General features: G+C 43.8%; 1 protein-coding gene and 1 long non-coding RNA gene across 2 annotated transcripts in view; one reads left to right on the forward strand and one right to left on the reverse strand.

Moving 5' to 3' along the window:
- The window catches only part of EZR (ezrin), a 36,472-nt gene extending 32,418 nt beyond the window's left edge, over positions 1 to 4,054 (reverse strand). The window contains exon 1 of the mRNA XM_021392910.1: positions 3,895 to 4,054. Within this exon, the coding sequence (XP_021248585.1) occupies positions 3,895 to 3,906 (12 nt within the window). The 5' untranslated portion in view covers positions 3,907 to 4,054. The remainder of the gene's footprint in view (positions 1 to 3,894) is intronic.
- The window catches only part of LOC110396997, a 28,935-nt gene continuing 20,087 nt past the window's right edge, over positions 4,169 to 13,016 (forward strand). The window contains exon 1 of the long non-coding RNA XR_002437450.1: positions 4,169 to 6,039. This is a non-coding gene — a long non-coding RNA (uncharacterized LOC110396997). The remainder of the gene's footprint in view (positions 6,040 to 13,016) is intronic.

Raw genomic sequence — 13,016 nt, forward strand, 5'->3', positions numbered from 1 at the left:
AGAAGAAATTGGGAAGATCTGGAAAATATCAACAATTATTAGTATTTAGAGTAAATCCCTGTTGCTACACTTGCAGCTCTTCTGGCTGGCTTACGACAAACACTGAATTGTAATGCCATTAGGTGTTCAGACAACTAAAGGTTTGGCTAGAAGACGTACATGCTATCCTCACGTTCATTTTTAGAATGCATGTATATTCAATAGCAAACAGGTATGGAGGACTTGTCTAACCACTTGGTGCCAGGCACACACCAGCACATTAATAATAACACAGGACTGGGAAAAGCCTTTTGAGTCATCAGTTCCAGCTGCACACTCCTACAGGCAGCAGCACTACATTGTGTCCTTGTTAGACTTTATCTTAAGGGCACTAGGTCTTAGAACACTCCAGGGGAGGAGAAAGCAACCAGAAACTGAACTGCTCTGATACTTACAAGTCCCCTTAACTATAAGTCTTGCTTAAAGCAATTCCTCCCTCTCTCCGGCATTTAAAGCCTTCGTATTTTAAATTAAACTGGCTCCCTTTTTGTGAGGACGCTTTCCTCATCCAGTCATCCCCAAATCCTTTTCCAGATTCTGCTTAGGAATTGTGTTTTCTGGACAAGAATGACAACGTATCTTCAAGAAAATTTCTCACTAACACCTTCTATTAATGCTTTCCAGCAGGGAAACCCCACTCATTGCAGATCAATGGACAAGACAGTGCACCCTATCAACAACTAATTCATACCCTTCTATCCCACACACAGTGGGGGACTTCTTTCCACCAACACTCTGAGTTTAATTATTGAAATGGGAGGGTTTTTTTTTTTTTTTTTTTTTTAAAACCTCTGTGCCTTTATACTCCTTTATATGGAGGCTCTCTGCATCAACAATATCCCCCCACCACCACAGCACTGGCAGGTATTGTTGGTATGCTCATCCTTCTGAACATAGGCTATTAGTATACATATTAGAAAATGGTGCCTTGATATATTCCCCTGTATTCTCTTTTAGCACCAGAAGTTGTTAGACTGCATTTACTGCTGTCCTCTCTTTTAGAGTGCTATAAAAATGTAGACAAGTATTAAAGATTCTCATGTGACACTACACCAAACGCTCTACTGCAAAGCTGACGTCATTTCTCATGAGGCTTTCTTTCCCCCCTCAAGATTTTCTAAGAGGAGAAAAAATAATCTACCTTCAAAAAAGTACCACAGAATGCTGATAGGTCAGATCAAATTAACAGGCCTACAGAGCAGAGATCACATTTCCTTCTCCTTCTGTAAGTAACGTTCAGTAGCCCGCAGCCCTGTGGCTCCATTTGACTGGCTTGCTTTGCTGAAGGATGTAATTCAGCTAAAACACCATCCATGCAATGAGTCAAACAGAAATAAGCTGGTCCCACACAGATCAAGGAAAAACACTGTGAGCGCATAGACACTCCAATAATGTAAAGATGCGAGGCCGATCAAGTAAGTTTATTGCGCACTTCGCTTGTTCTCAGAAAACAAAGCAAGATTTGGACAAGATAACACCTCTTGTGTTTCTTTATGTAATAATTTACCCTTCGTGAAACCTAATGAACTATCGTACAGACTAGATGCAAGTTAAGCTTCTGAACTGTTGGTGAACTTCCAGCTGAAAACCCTGATGAGCTGGGAACCAGAAGTTACATATTTACAGCTTACCTCAGAGATCTTGTTACTCTATAACTGTTATACACGGCAGAAAGTCTGTATTGAATTATAAATTACAAATTAACACTTGCCTTTATTATCAAAGAAGATTTCAGAATTATTTCCTGAAGTGCTGCCAAGATTTATTTTGAGCACTCTAGACATGTGTCTGACCCAACAAACAGCAATAAAGCGCTGGTACAGAATCTAGCGTGCACTTGGTTTTCTAGTACTTCACTATGGTATGTTATTAAAATACAAAACTACTCATGTTTTACCGTCACTGGACTTATTTACCGTGAAAGACTAAATTCCAGTCTGTAATCTGTGTGCATATATATTTTTTTAAAAAAACAAAAGCTCTATATAGAGGTTTACCTTCGTTGTTTTGGGGACGGGTGGAAAGCAACTGCCAAAATCTTGGTGGTTATTTTCTGCTTAGAAATAAAAATCTTAAGATGACAACTGATGACCAGCTTGTAAAACCACATCCTTATCAGCATGTTTGCCAAACAACATTGTACTTACTTATGCCAAGCTGACAAGACACATGCGAACACACGTAGGCAGAACCTATTAGTACCCATGTATTTATTTGACCTATCAAACAAAAACTGCCTCCTCATCTCCTAAGAGTTCACGCTATCAGTCTGACACACATCAAAGGCTCTTATCATGCTCCTTCTGAGCACAGTTCTGCTCTGGAGCGACAACTTCACACCCGTTCCCACCTCACCCTGCAAACTGACAGGAATCCTATTTAGTTGTATTAAGAACAAACGAGCTGAAGGATCCAAATACACTGTCTCAGTCTGAAGCAGCCAGACAAAAGTGTTTTGTTAAAACAACCTCCGCAAAATTCTCCTTGTCTGCATCTAATAAGGTGGCAGTCAGCCCCACTGAAAGGGGGACTGAACGCAGACTGCAAAAAGAAGTGCTTATGCCACACAAACTCTTGATAAAGAGTCTTCTCCATAAATCCTGGACAGTAGGTCACGTCTCAGAAACCATTATAGCATGGCTGTCCTTCCCCAAAGAGATTAAGAGATTTTTCCCACACTTACTCATGGCTTCCAGTATCACCTCCTGTTGTTTAACTACATCCAGGGAGAATGAAGATTTAGTACTTCTTCAAAGAATTCAGTGCACTACTTTTTTTTTTTTTGGAAAGTTTACAGAAACTGCAATGTAAGTTAATCTAAGCACTCCTTAACTAAGTTAAATTTAACATTACAGTAGCAGAACATCCACTGCTTATTACCCTAAGGATAAGCTTGCTTAGTCCCCTTCCAAAGGGCGTAGCTAATAATCTTGGAAGTTCTTCACTGTGCTGTGTTTTAAGTACTGCCTCTGTTGGAAACAGACACCAACAATCTGCTCTGGTTATGCTCTTCAGAGCTCCAAAGCTGTCTGCTTCAATGAGTGCAGGCAGCTCTGCACCAGCCAGCTCCTCAAGGGAATTACCGTTTCTAACTGCCAGGGTGGCAGCAGATTTCAAAACAAAACAATCCGAAAAGAAACACGAGCAAACCGACGCAGGAGGGGGCTCAGAGGGGAGGGGAAAAAAAAAAGAGAGTGAGAAAAAGGTTGAAGGTAGTCAAGTTTGTTTAATTGAAAAATTGAAAAAAGGAAAGCAAAAAGCAGAAACACGTTAATGAAGACTGTGTTCGAGACTATCTGGCAACGCTGGGTGCGTTAGCATTGTGGGGAACGGTACTATGATTCCCTGGGACGTAATTTTTTAATCACGAAGACAGAAAACGAGGACCTGTCGTTAACCGTTCACAAATACGAAGTGAGAGCCGGTGCAGTTTTGCCGCCTCGCGCAACTGGCAGCACCGTAAGCCCTTCCCTTCGGTGCCCGGCGAGCTCCGCGTGTTCCCGGGCAGGGCGCTCCCGAGGGCAGCGCACCAACGCGCGCTCCCTCCCGGGCACGGCGGCGGAGCGCCTTCAGCGGCCCCGGGGCGCGGCCCTCCCTTCCAACCGCCGCCGGGCGAGCGGCCCGAGTTTCAGCATGGCTCCCGAGGGCGGTTCCGCGTTTGAACCGAGCCGCTGAGCCGCTCCGGCTGCTCCTGCCGCTCTAAGCGGCCGCTCGGGTGGTTCCGGAGCTTCCGCGGGACCTCGCGGCTCCGTCCGCGCCCCTCAGAGCTTCCCTGGGCGTCACGGCACAGCCCCGGCGCAGCTTCGCCCCAGGGGGAGACGCGACCCCACCGGGCAGCCCCCGTGCCTCGCTTACCGGCTTCGGCATTTTCAGCGCTGTCGGTGCTTCCCCGGCTCCAGAGAGCAACGCTCATGCAGCAGCTGCCCCGCCTCAGCTGAGCGCCCTGTGGGGAGGAGGAGGAGTGAGAGCCGCTCCCGGCCACGGCAACGACACAGCCCGCGAATGCGGCGCCGGCCGCCCGGCGGCGGTTAAGTACGCAGGTGGGGCCGCGGCGGTGACTCACCCGCCACCGGCCATTCCCCACCGCTCCCCCTTGCGCTCTGCGAGCGCGGGGTGGCCTCGCCCAGCGGCCCGGCACCCCGGCGGCCCCGCTTCGACGCCCGGGGGCGCGGAGGGGGGACCCTGGCCCGGGCGGGAGAAGGGCGGGGCCGCCCTCGGAGCGATGCAACAGGTGCCGCGGGCGGGCGAGCCGGCGGCACCCGGCTGGCAGAGGCGGCCGCGCGAGCCCCGCCGGGAGACCCCAGCCTCACTGCAACATGGCGGCGAGCCGCGCCCCGCCGGCACCTGCCGCCCGCGGGCCGGGCGGTTGCCAAGCTGGAGGGCGGGAGGGGGAAGGAAGACCCTTTGCTGCTCCTGCGTGGGCACCTCGTGTGCTTGATCGCTGGTCTCTAACAGCTGCTGTGTTTTTTGAAGCCCCAAATCAATTACTTCAAACAAAAGGCAGGATGGATTTCTGTATTAACGCACGTTTTCAGCATGAAATAAGAGTTTGAAAATCCACCTAAGTTTTGAAACTACAAAGTGACAAGGCTACTTCAGCTGGCCGTGCTCTTGCATCAAGACCACAAAAGATGGTGCAACCAATCTACCAATTCACAGACACAAAGAGATGAAACACTGTCTGTGCCTGTGCCCCCTGCTTCTCGCCCTTCATCCACTGCCATGCTCCTGCAGAGTCCCCAGGCGCTTTACCTGCAATAGCTGTGGCCTCCTGCCCGCTGGGGTGTGAGAACAGATCGTATTTACGTTGTCACGGGCAACGGACCATAGGACACAGGTCTTCCGGTGCGCCGGCAATGGCATGCAGGTAAGATGTGAGATTAAGGCAACGTGCAGATCCAAGCTGTTGTCTTCAGTATCCTCACTTCAAGAAAAGGCATGAGACAGGAACAGGAAGCTTCAAAACAAGGTAACAGCCAGCAGGTGTCAAAGATACAGGGCTGTGGAGACCCTGGGGAATGCCAAGGAATGGTAACAAAAACACAGCCCTGCATTTTTCTCCAGGTCCTGTATCAGAGACGGTGCTAGGCAGTTACTGGTAGTGCTACGTTCAAGTAAAAGAATTGCCTCTGCTTCAGGTCTGAGAGAAGGGAGGGAAGCAGAGACTGACAGAATGGGCAGCTATTTTCCCTTCCTGTTGTGTGATCCTAGGAAGCAGGAGAAGGCTTTACCATCAAAACTGAACCATGTGTGCAGCAGCTTGCAATAGCAGGTGAGAAGAAACAATCAAAGCTAAATGGCTTCTGAGGGAGATGAAATAAAACATTTTTGGGAAACAGCTGCAGCCTCTGTTTTCAGATAGGACAATCCCACTGAGATTAACTTTAATCAGATTAATTTAACAATGTATGGTTTGTGAGGAGACTTCCTCTTTTAAGCAATAAGTTTGTGGTTGGACTCATGCCTTATTCAGTAGGATGGTACTGGATGTGGACCAGACCAGAACATCACTGTTTTAGGCAGACTGCCGAGCCCAAGAAACAATTGTAAGGAATACTGTAAGAACCTAGTTGTTGCAGCTTTCACTCAGAACCCTATGTGGTGGTCTTGGGTTATTTTTGGTGGGTACATAGATGCAAAAAGCATATAGGTATTTTCATTCCTTGCTGTTAATGCCATATTTTTGCTTGACTGAAAAAAGAATTTTTATTACAATTACCATTGCTTCCTAACTACAAAGAGGCAGAGGCAAAAGGAATTTAGGTGACTAATAATTAAATGTGGCAACGTACAATCTCTAGGTTCCTGTTTGCCACAGCACATAACCCTGTGCCATTCTCCCACAATCACCTGCAATATATGGGGAAAGATAGATACCTCAACGGTATCCATAACTACCAGCTTACTCAACACCACTCCACCCAAACCCAACCAACGAGAACATGCTGAACCTATACAGGCAGAACTGTCGTCTATGGAAGGCGAGAGAACAATTGCCAGGTTGGTGCGTACGTTAGAGACCCTTTGCCTCCTTCTTGGGCTTTTGCCTTGTGCAAGGTGTGTTTTCAAACCACCTTGGCTACAGAGCACTGTGAGTTACTAAACTCTTAGTTCAGCACAGAAGCAAGTTTTCTTTGTTACAGTAAGAAACTCTCTTCTGGGTCCCTGAGTTTCTTCCTTTTACATCTCTCTCCCTACTTCCCCCCCAAACGGATGGGAAGGTATATAATGCTATCCCCTCCTTCCCTTTTATACAGAAGTGTATTCATCCATTGCAGATGCAGTAGAGCCAGTCTAGCTCACATCTCCGGAGAGGGGATGAAAGCCCTCAGTTCTGTTGCTTTTTTGACAGTGTCCTGACAGTCAGCACACTGAATTTTTGGAGCATGGGCATCACGTGTAATACTGGTGAGCATTATCTAAGAATGCTTACAGACCAAATCTGCTTTTGAGTCGGGGTTGAAGGAGCATCAGAGCAGGCGTGAAATCAACTCTCATCAAGACAGTCTAGGGCAGAAGTAGAAATATGAAAAAACAGATACATATGTAGAAGCTTGGGAAATTTACATTAAAAAAAAAAAAGGTTGGTTTTAGATTTAGGCATTGGCTAAGCAGGAGAAAACTTATATAGGCACCCTAACTACAGCATTTTGTGCCAGACCTCACAATCGAGCATAAGACCCAAATCAAAATGAAGTCTTTAAGTTACAGGATTAACAGCTGCTCTGATCCAACACTTATTCTTAACCTGCTCTATTAAGAGTATAGCATTACTAACAATTTACAGGAATTACTAAAGCAGGGGAGGTGATGAAAGGACCTAGATTGCTCAGCAGGTCAGTAGCAGGACCCAGTTTCTGTTTTCTTCCCTGTAACAGCTCCTGTGCATTACTGCCCTCTAATCAAACTGTATTTTAAGATCTTCCATCTGTTTTAAGGAGAAAACCAATTTAATTTTGCTGTTCTACTTGTAATAACATTTCAACTTGATGTAATACATTTATGAATTCAAAGAACTGGACAAATTTTTCTCAAGAAAGTCCTTTCATTATAAAGTGGTTTTGCTTAAAAGATTTGGCGCTAGCCACATTTTAGTTAAAATACATCTTCCTAAGCATGATTATCCTGAAATTAGGAAGCATTGAGTCTTGTGTCCCAGAAACACCATTCTTGGTTGCTCATGCAAGATCAATGGTCTTGGTAAGATGCAGGTTTGAATTCCTTGTTCCTGAATATAGGAAGTGTTATCCAAAATTTTTGCATGGTTGGAAGAGTTTTGCAGCATCTCTGGTGATTTGTTTGCAGTTTTACTCCCAGGATTTTTTCTAACTGGAAACACAGAGTGACTTACTTTTGACAAGTCACAGGCCATGCATTCAACATAGCAGATAAAAGAAAGGATACCACATTCTGAGCCACTTTGTGCAGGTTTAAAATGAAGAGGATCATTTTCTTTGTCAATTCTAAGAGCTGTAGGAGGAAAAGTAATCATATGGTATTACTGACAGTAGCTTCTGTTTCGTTGTGCATGACTGTGGATAGGCAGTTTATTCCCCGTTAGAATTCCTGAAATATTGCCATTATAATTCCTGCAATGTCACACTCCAGGAAGAGCGGCCAAGGATCTGTCGAGTTCCAGTTCTGCTTGAACTGAGAGCTGCTTCCTTACTACCCGCACTGAGCTTAATGAAAACCCTACAAATTCAGGTCACAGTGGATGAGCGTTTTCTTTCAAAGCACTGTTGACATTCTCCAGGTTTCTTTTGTTTCTTTTGAAGGGGATATACATGGTAAAAGGGCTCAAAGCTTGTTCCTCATTTTCTGTTGTTCCTTAAATGAGAAGCTTCTGCCAAGTTCAATTAATGTGTTTTTCCAGTAAGTGTGAGTTTGTGCTAAGAAACGGTTAGGTGAATTCAGGCCTGGAAATAAACGCTGTTAAATGATCCAGTAGCTACATGCTGGAAGACCCTTATCTTTGCATTCATTTTGTTTTCTGGCTGCATTCACAATTGTTCCTTGAGATTACATGATGCTCTGCTTGACCATCATGGAGTTGTACAGGGACATACTAGATAAAAGCAGGTTTAAACATGCACGTGATCAAGAAAGGAAAATCTATGGTAATAGTCTCTGTAACTGAAATCCACAGTGAATTATCAATTTTACCAAAGAAAATAAACAAACAGAAAAAGTAGTAAGAGTTTGCTGAATCTGTTGAATGAGAACAATCACATCACAAAGCATTGTTTAAAAATGTATTAAGTGATGATAGATGTTCACAATGTACTGGATTTGTAAAGATTATTCTACACATGTAAATCCAGCCATGTTTGTCCAAGACTTGAAGCAAATGGAAACTAGGGGCAACACAGCTTTTACGTCTCAAAATGAAATAATGATCTTAATGCATAAGATAAGAAAGGAAAGAGGAAGGGAGTTCCCCTGCATGGTAATCTCTATTTTACCTTGATATCTTCCTTTGTGCTATTTTATTTGGAGTCTGATTAGAAGCAGAGCGCAGTGCCGTGTATTTCAAATACCCCCCTGCAAGATTGAATTATTTCTACAGGGACCAGCTCTTCTTTTTTTTTTTAAACATCAAACCAGAGTTGTATAAATACAGTGTGGACAAAAAGAGCCAGTCAAATAATGTTGACCAACTTAGTTCTTGTGCTTCACAAATGGAACGCAGATGTGTGCTTACAGCAGGCGTGAGTAGTAAAGGGAGGTGGAGGCAAAAAAAGCATCCACTGGTTGATAGAGAGAAAAAACGTATAGTGCCGATCTTTATATTGCTCTCACTGTAAGGACCATGCTGTAAGAGTTCAAAAATAAAGTAACAAGCTATTTCACCTTAACTAAGAGTGCCAAAATTCAGAATTTCAGGGCTAAAATAAGCGCACAAAATAAAATGTACAATTAATGGATATCAAGTATATTTTCTTTTCCTGTGATATCATACTGACTCACAGCTTTTAAGATCAGAAGGACCATGTTGTTTGACTTTCAGCGTAAAGTAAGCTGTTGAGTTTCAACCAGTGATTCTCAAATCAAGCCTCTAATGTTGGAAAGGCCTTACATCTCAGACTCAAGACTGAGTGACAGTGATTCTACCACCTTTCCAGTTCTCTCCACAGCAAAGTGCTTTTTTTCTGATTCTACTTCAGAAGGTGCACTGTCAATAATGCAATTTACAGCTAAATACCAAGCCAAGATAAAACATCTAGCATGGTTCTTGTCTCACCTGTCAGTAATAGAAGCTGTACATTACTCCAGCGTTTTATGCCAGCTATCACAGTAAGAGGGTTTTCCCTCAGTTTTCCGATTCAAACATAAGGAATTGCTTGATGCAGAAGTTACTTGGTAAATCTCAGAGAGTCCCATTTTTTCCTGTTTTCCACTCAGAACCATCTCTTCCAGATGTTTTCACCATATTTTGCCTAGTTTCAAATATTTAAATGCTCTGTGCAACAAGACCTTCAAATGTTATTGATCAGGTTTCCTTCGCAGCACAAGATTGGTTAGCCTTAATAAGTAATATCAGGGTTGCTGCTTATTACTGGTATTACATCAGCCTTCCTACTCTGCCTCACTTGCTTCTTGTAGAAAAGAGCATTTCAAAGTGACGTTAGGAGCAAAAGCTCTTTCTGCTCCCCAAAGACTGCAGCTGTCCAAAGGCGATTCAGTCTGCACATGGAACAGCCAGTGCAGAATCAGAAAAGAATATTCAATGGAGGCTTCTGTTGTGGATAAAGAAAGGTGATTTGGACCTTGGTATATGAGTAAGACACTAAGCTGGAGGCTGAAGTACAAGAAGCCTCCTATCTCTTGGGAAATCCTCTGTTTGCTTTGAGATAACACAATAATGTCGAAAACAGGCGGGCACCAATAAATATGTAAGACCAAATACAAAGCAGGTAGAAGCAGAGTGACATTGCTAAACAAAGCAGAACACTGCCTACTTTCACTAGATGTGAATTCTAACTCTGATATTTTGTAAGGACTTACCTAGAACTGTACCTCAATTAAATATTCATTCATGAGAAAAAGGTGTTTGTGTTTCACAGCAAACAGCTCATATACAATTTACAAATGGATACATATATCCTTAATTAGTTTTCAATGACCTTGCTACACAGTGAGGGCAAACTAAATTCATTTTATATCAAGGCTGCAGATAGAGTCAGCTTATCTAATCAGCCCCAGCTACCTTAAGGCCAGTAACTCAGAAACAAAGAGGCTACCAGTCCCAGTAACTTCTGTGAGGCCTCACTGGAGGAGAAGGGGATCAGGCTGGTTATTGCTCACCTCCCATACTGAGGCATTCAGGTAACCTGAAACAAAGGGAGTTTTCAGTGCTTCCCAGTGACACACCTAGTTTGTGAAGTAATTACCTCTGACGCATGACACAAAAGATAAACACCGAGTCCTGTAACGTGTTGACTAGCAACTCCTCAAAACACCTTGGAAAATAGTATAATTACACTACTTTTAAAATAGCAGGTGAATTTCACCTGTCTGCAGTAGGTAACTCAGGAGCTAGGTACTAATTGAGTACCACTTGAACCTTTGAAATAGAGTTGGAGTGCTGCCTCAGATGTTACCGTGATTTTACACAGATGTGATTTGCTCCTAGGCAGAATGCAACTCAGCTTTGTTTCACTTACTAATAGGCTGATTTTCTTTAAAAGGTTGCATGATGAATTCTTTGGTCTCTTTTAATAAAAGACAAAAGCAAGATGAGGGGAAAAATCTATTTGTTTATCCATAACATGTAACCTTACGATCACCTTTCGTGCCATGGTTTCATCCACGTATCCTCCCAGTAATTGCTAGGAATGCTTCTGGAGTCAGATTTGCTGGTCCATGGCTTTGTTTTGACATTTAAGCACTTACAGCTTCGGAGGATAAGGGTGAGTTGCTGCTGGACACAAGGAGTAGGCTGTTGTGTCCTTCCACCTGGTATCTGTTGAGGCAGAGGATCTGGTGACCCCAGAGCTGAAAGTTCATGAGCTAATTGTTTGGTATGTTTAATTATCTTGGCGTGGTAAATCATAGTAGTTGCGGCAGTCAGACATGAAGTAGAGTTTCTGTATCCAAGAAGTTTGTCTCTTTTTCCCAACAACATCATTTGGCCTTGCAGATCTGAGACCAGGAGCTCATGAGCTGGAAACATCTTGTAGGCACGAGTGAACCATGTTGGACCAAAAGCATGGTCCAATAACCACTGTTATTTCTGGCCTTTTCCTATGAGAAAGTGGGTTGCTCTGTGTTGGTCTCCCTGACTGTGGTCTGTCTGCCAGGACAGATGGGAAGTGAGGTGTAAGTATAATGTCAATCATGGTCTTCTTTTGCAGAGTTCAATTTTAAGGTCAAATATGGTTCTTACGTGGATGTGGTTAATGTAAGGGCTTATTACTAGGCCATACCAGGTAATGTGGCCTGGTTTGACACAGTGTGTTGAAACGCAGACTCCCTAGGTGTGACCTCAATTCAGAGTGTCCAAGCACTATGGGCTTGGGGCCATGAGCAGCTTCTTGTCTGTGAGAAGCTGGTCTTTGAGGCTGGTTTGCGAGAGCCTGCAAGAAGAGCTCAGCACGCTCCATGCAGACACAGCAGGCCTGGCTTGTGGGGCAGCTCTGTTGCTAAGCCCCCCATGAGTGCTCTGCAACACGGGAGAGCAGCACCAAGAAGAGTGGGAAGACCAACAGTCCTGAGTTTAGCTATTTGCTTCACTAGCCTTATGCTATGAGACAGGAGAATGCCAAAAGGGCCTTAGAAACGACAACAAATCTGGGTGTGAATGTGGAGCTGATTCACGGGGTGGAGTAAGAGCTGGATGTCCTTGCAAAGAATGCCACCCGTCCCTACATGGGGACCCCCTGCACAGGAGGTGTGCCGGGGAAGGGCTACCAGCATCCTGGAGACCTGCAGCTAGGGTGTCACAAGAAAGCAACGTGGACAGGACTCAAGAAAGCTCTCTCTTGGCTTTCAAGCAGTATTTGACTTAAACTCTTTCTTTCTGAGCACAGCTGCCTCCAGCAACACAGCATTTTTCCCGATTTTATTCAAATCGGTAGCAACTCTCCTGCTCCTTTTAGGAGATTGTCCCATAAGTGAGCAATGTCACAGCAAAGAACACTCTTCTACTGTATTGCTGATATCTAAACGTGCTCTTTCCTTGCGTTACTCTCTACCCTCCACCCCGATTGCCTGAAATAACTGCTCACTCATCACTGTAGTGGGTTTAGCTGTGCTGTACGGATCTGTAGAGATAAGAAACAATAATCTTTAGATAACAGCACAGACTCTTGCACAAAGTTCCTTCTTGTCTCAGAGTTCAGTCTGCACCCTTATTTTGAAAAAAAAGAACAGAACAAAAAAAATATTTTGTACAGGAATTATATTAAAATGCCGCATGCAATATAGTTAGTTCAGTGCTTAAGTACTTTTGAAATAGCATTGTTGTTTCAAGGAAGATTATGGTGACCATTTCACCATCGTAGCCAATGGGTAGTGTTTGAAACGATTTCTTTTTCTGTGCTTCAACAAGCAATTAAGTATTATGTTCCAAATGCCACTATACAGCATTAGTGAGTAAATAATGGCTTAAATAAGAAGTAAGAAAAAGTTTTGTTTGCTTTTGCAGGTGTTAAATTTCAGCAGAACAATCTAACTCAAACAGAGCCTCAAACAAAAGTTATTGGCATTCCTATCTGACAACCTGAGTTTCATGCTATACAAGGCAAATAATCAAAACTCTCTCTTCTAGCCCTGAAATCTCTAATCACTGATATTAACTATGCCTGTAAAATCAAGACTGAGGTTTTTAATTTTGAGTATAATGTTTTTCTTTGAATTCTTAATGCATAGGAAAAACAATTGCAGCAACTGCATGTGCTTAAACAATTTATTTATGTAATTAGGATCCTTAAAGAACCCAGTAAAACCTGCACTGACAAGCACATTGCAGGGTT

The sequence above is a fragment of the Numida meleagris genome, chromosome 3 (assembly GCF_002078875.1).
Source record: "Numida meleagris isolate 19003 breed g44 Domestic line chromosome 3, NumMel1.0, whole genome shotgun sequence".
Lineage (NCBI taxonomy): Eukaryota > Metazoa > Chordata > Aves > Galliformes > Numididae > Numida > Numida meleagris.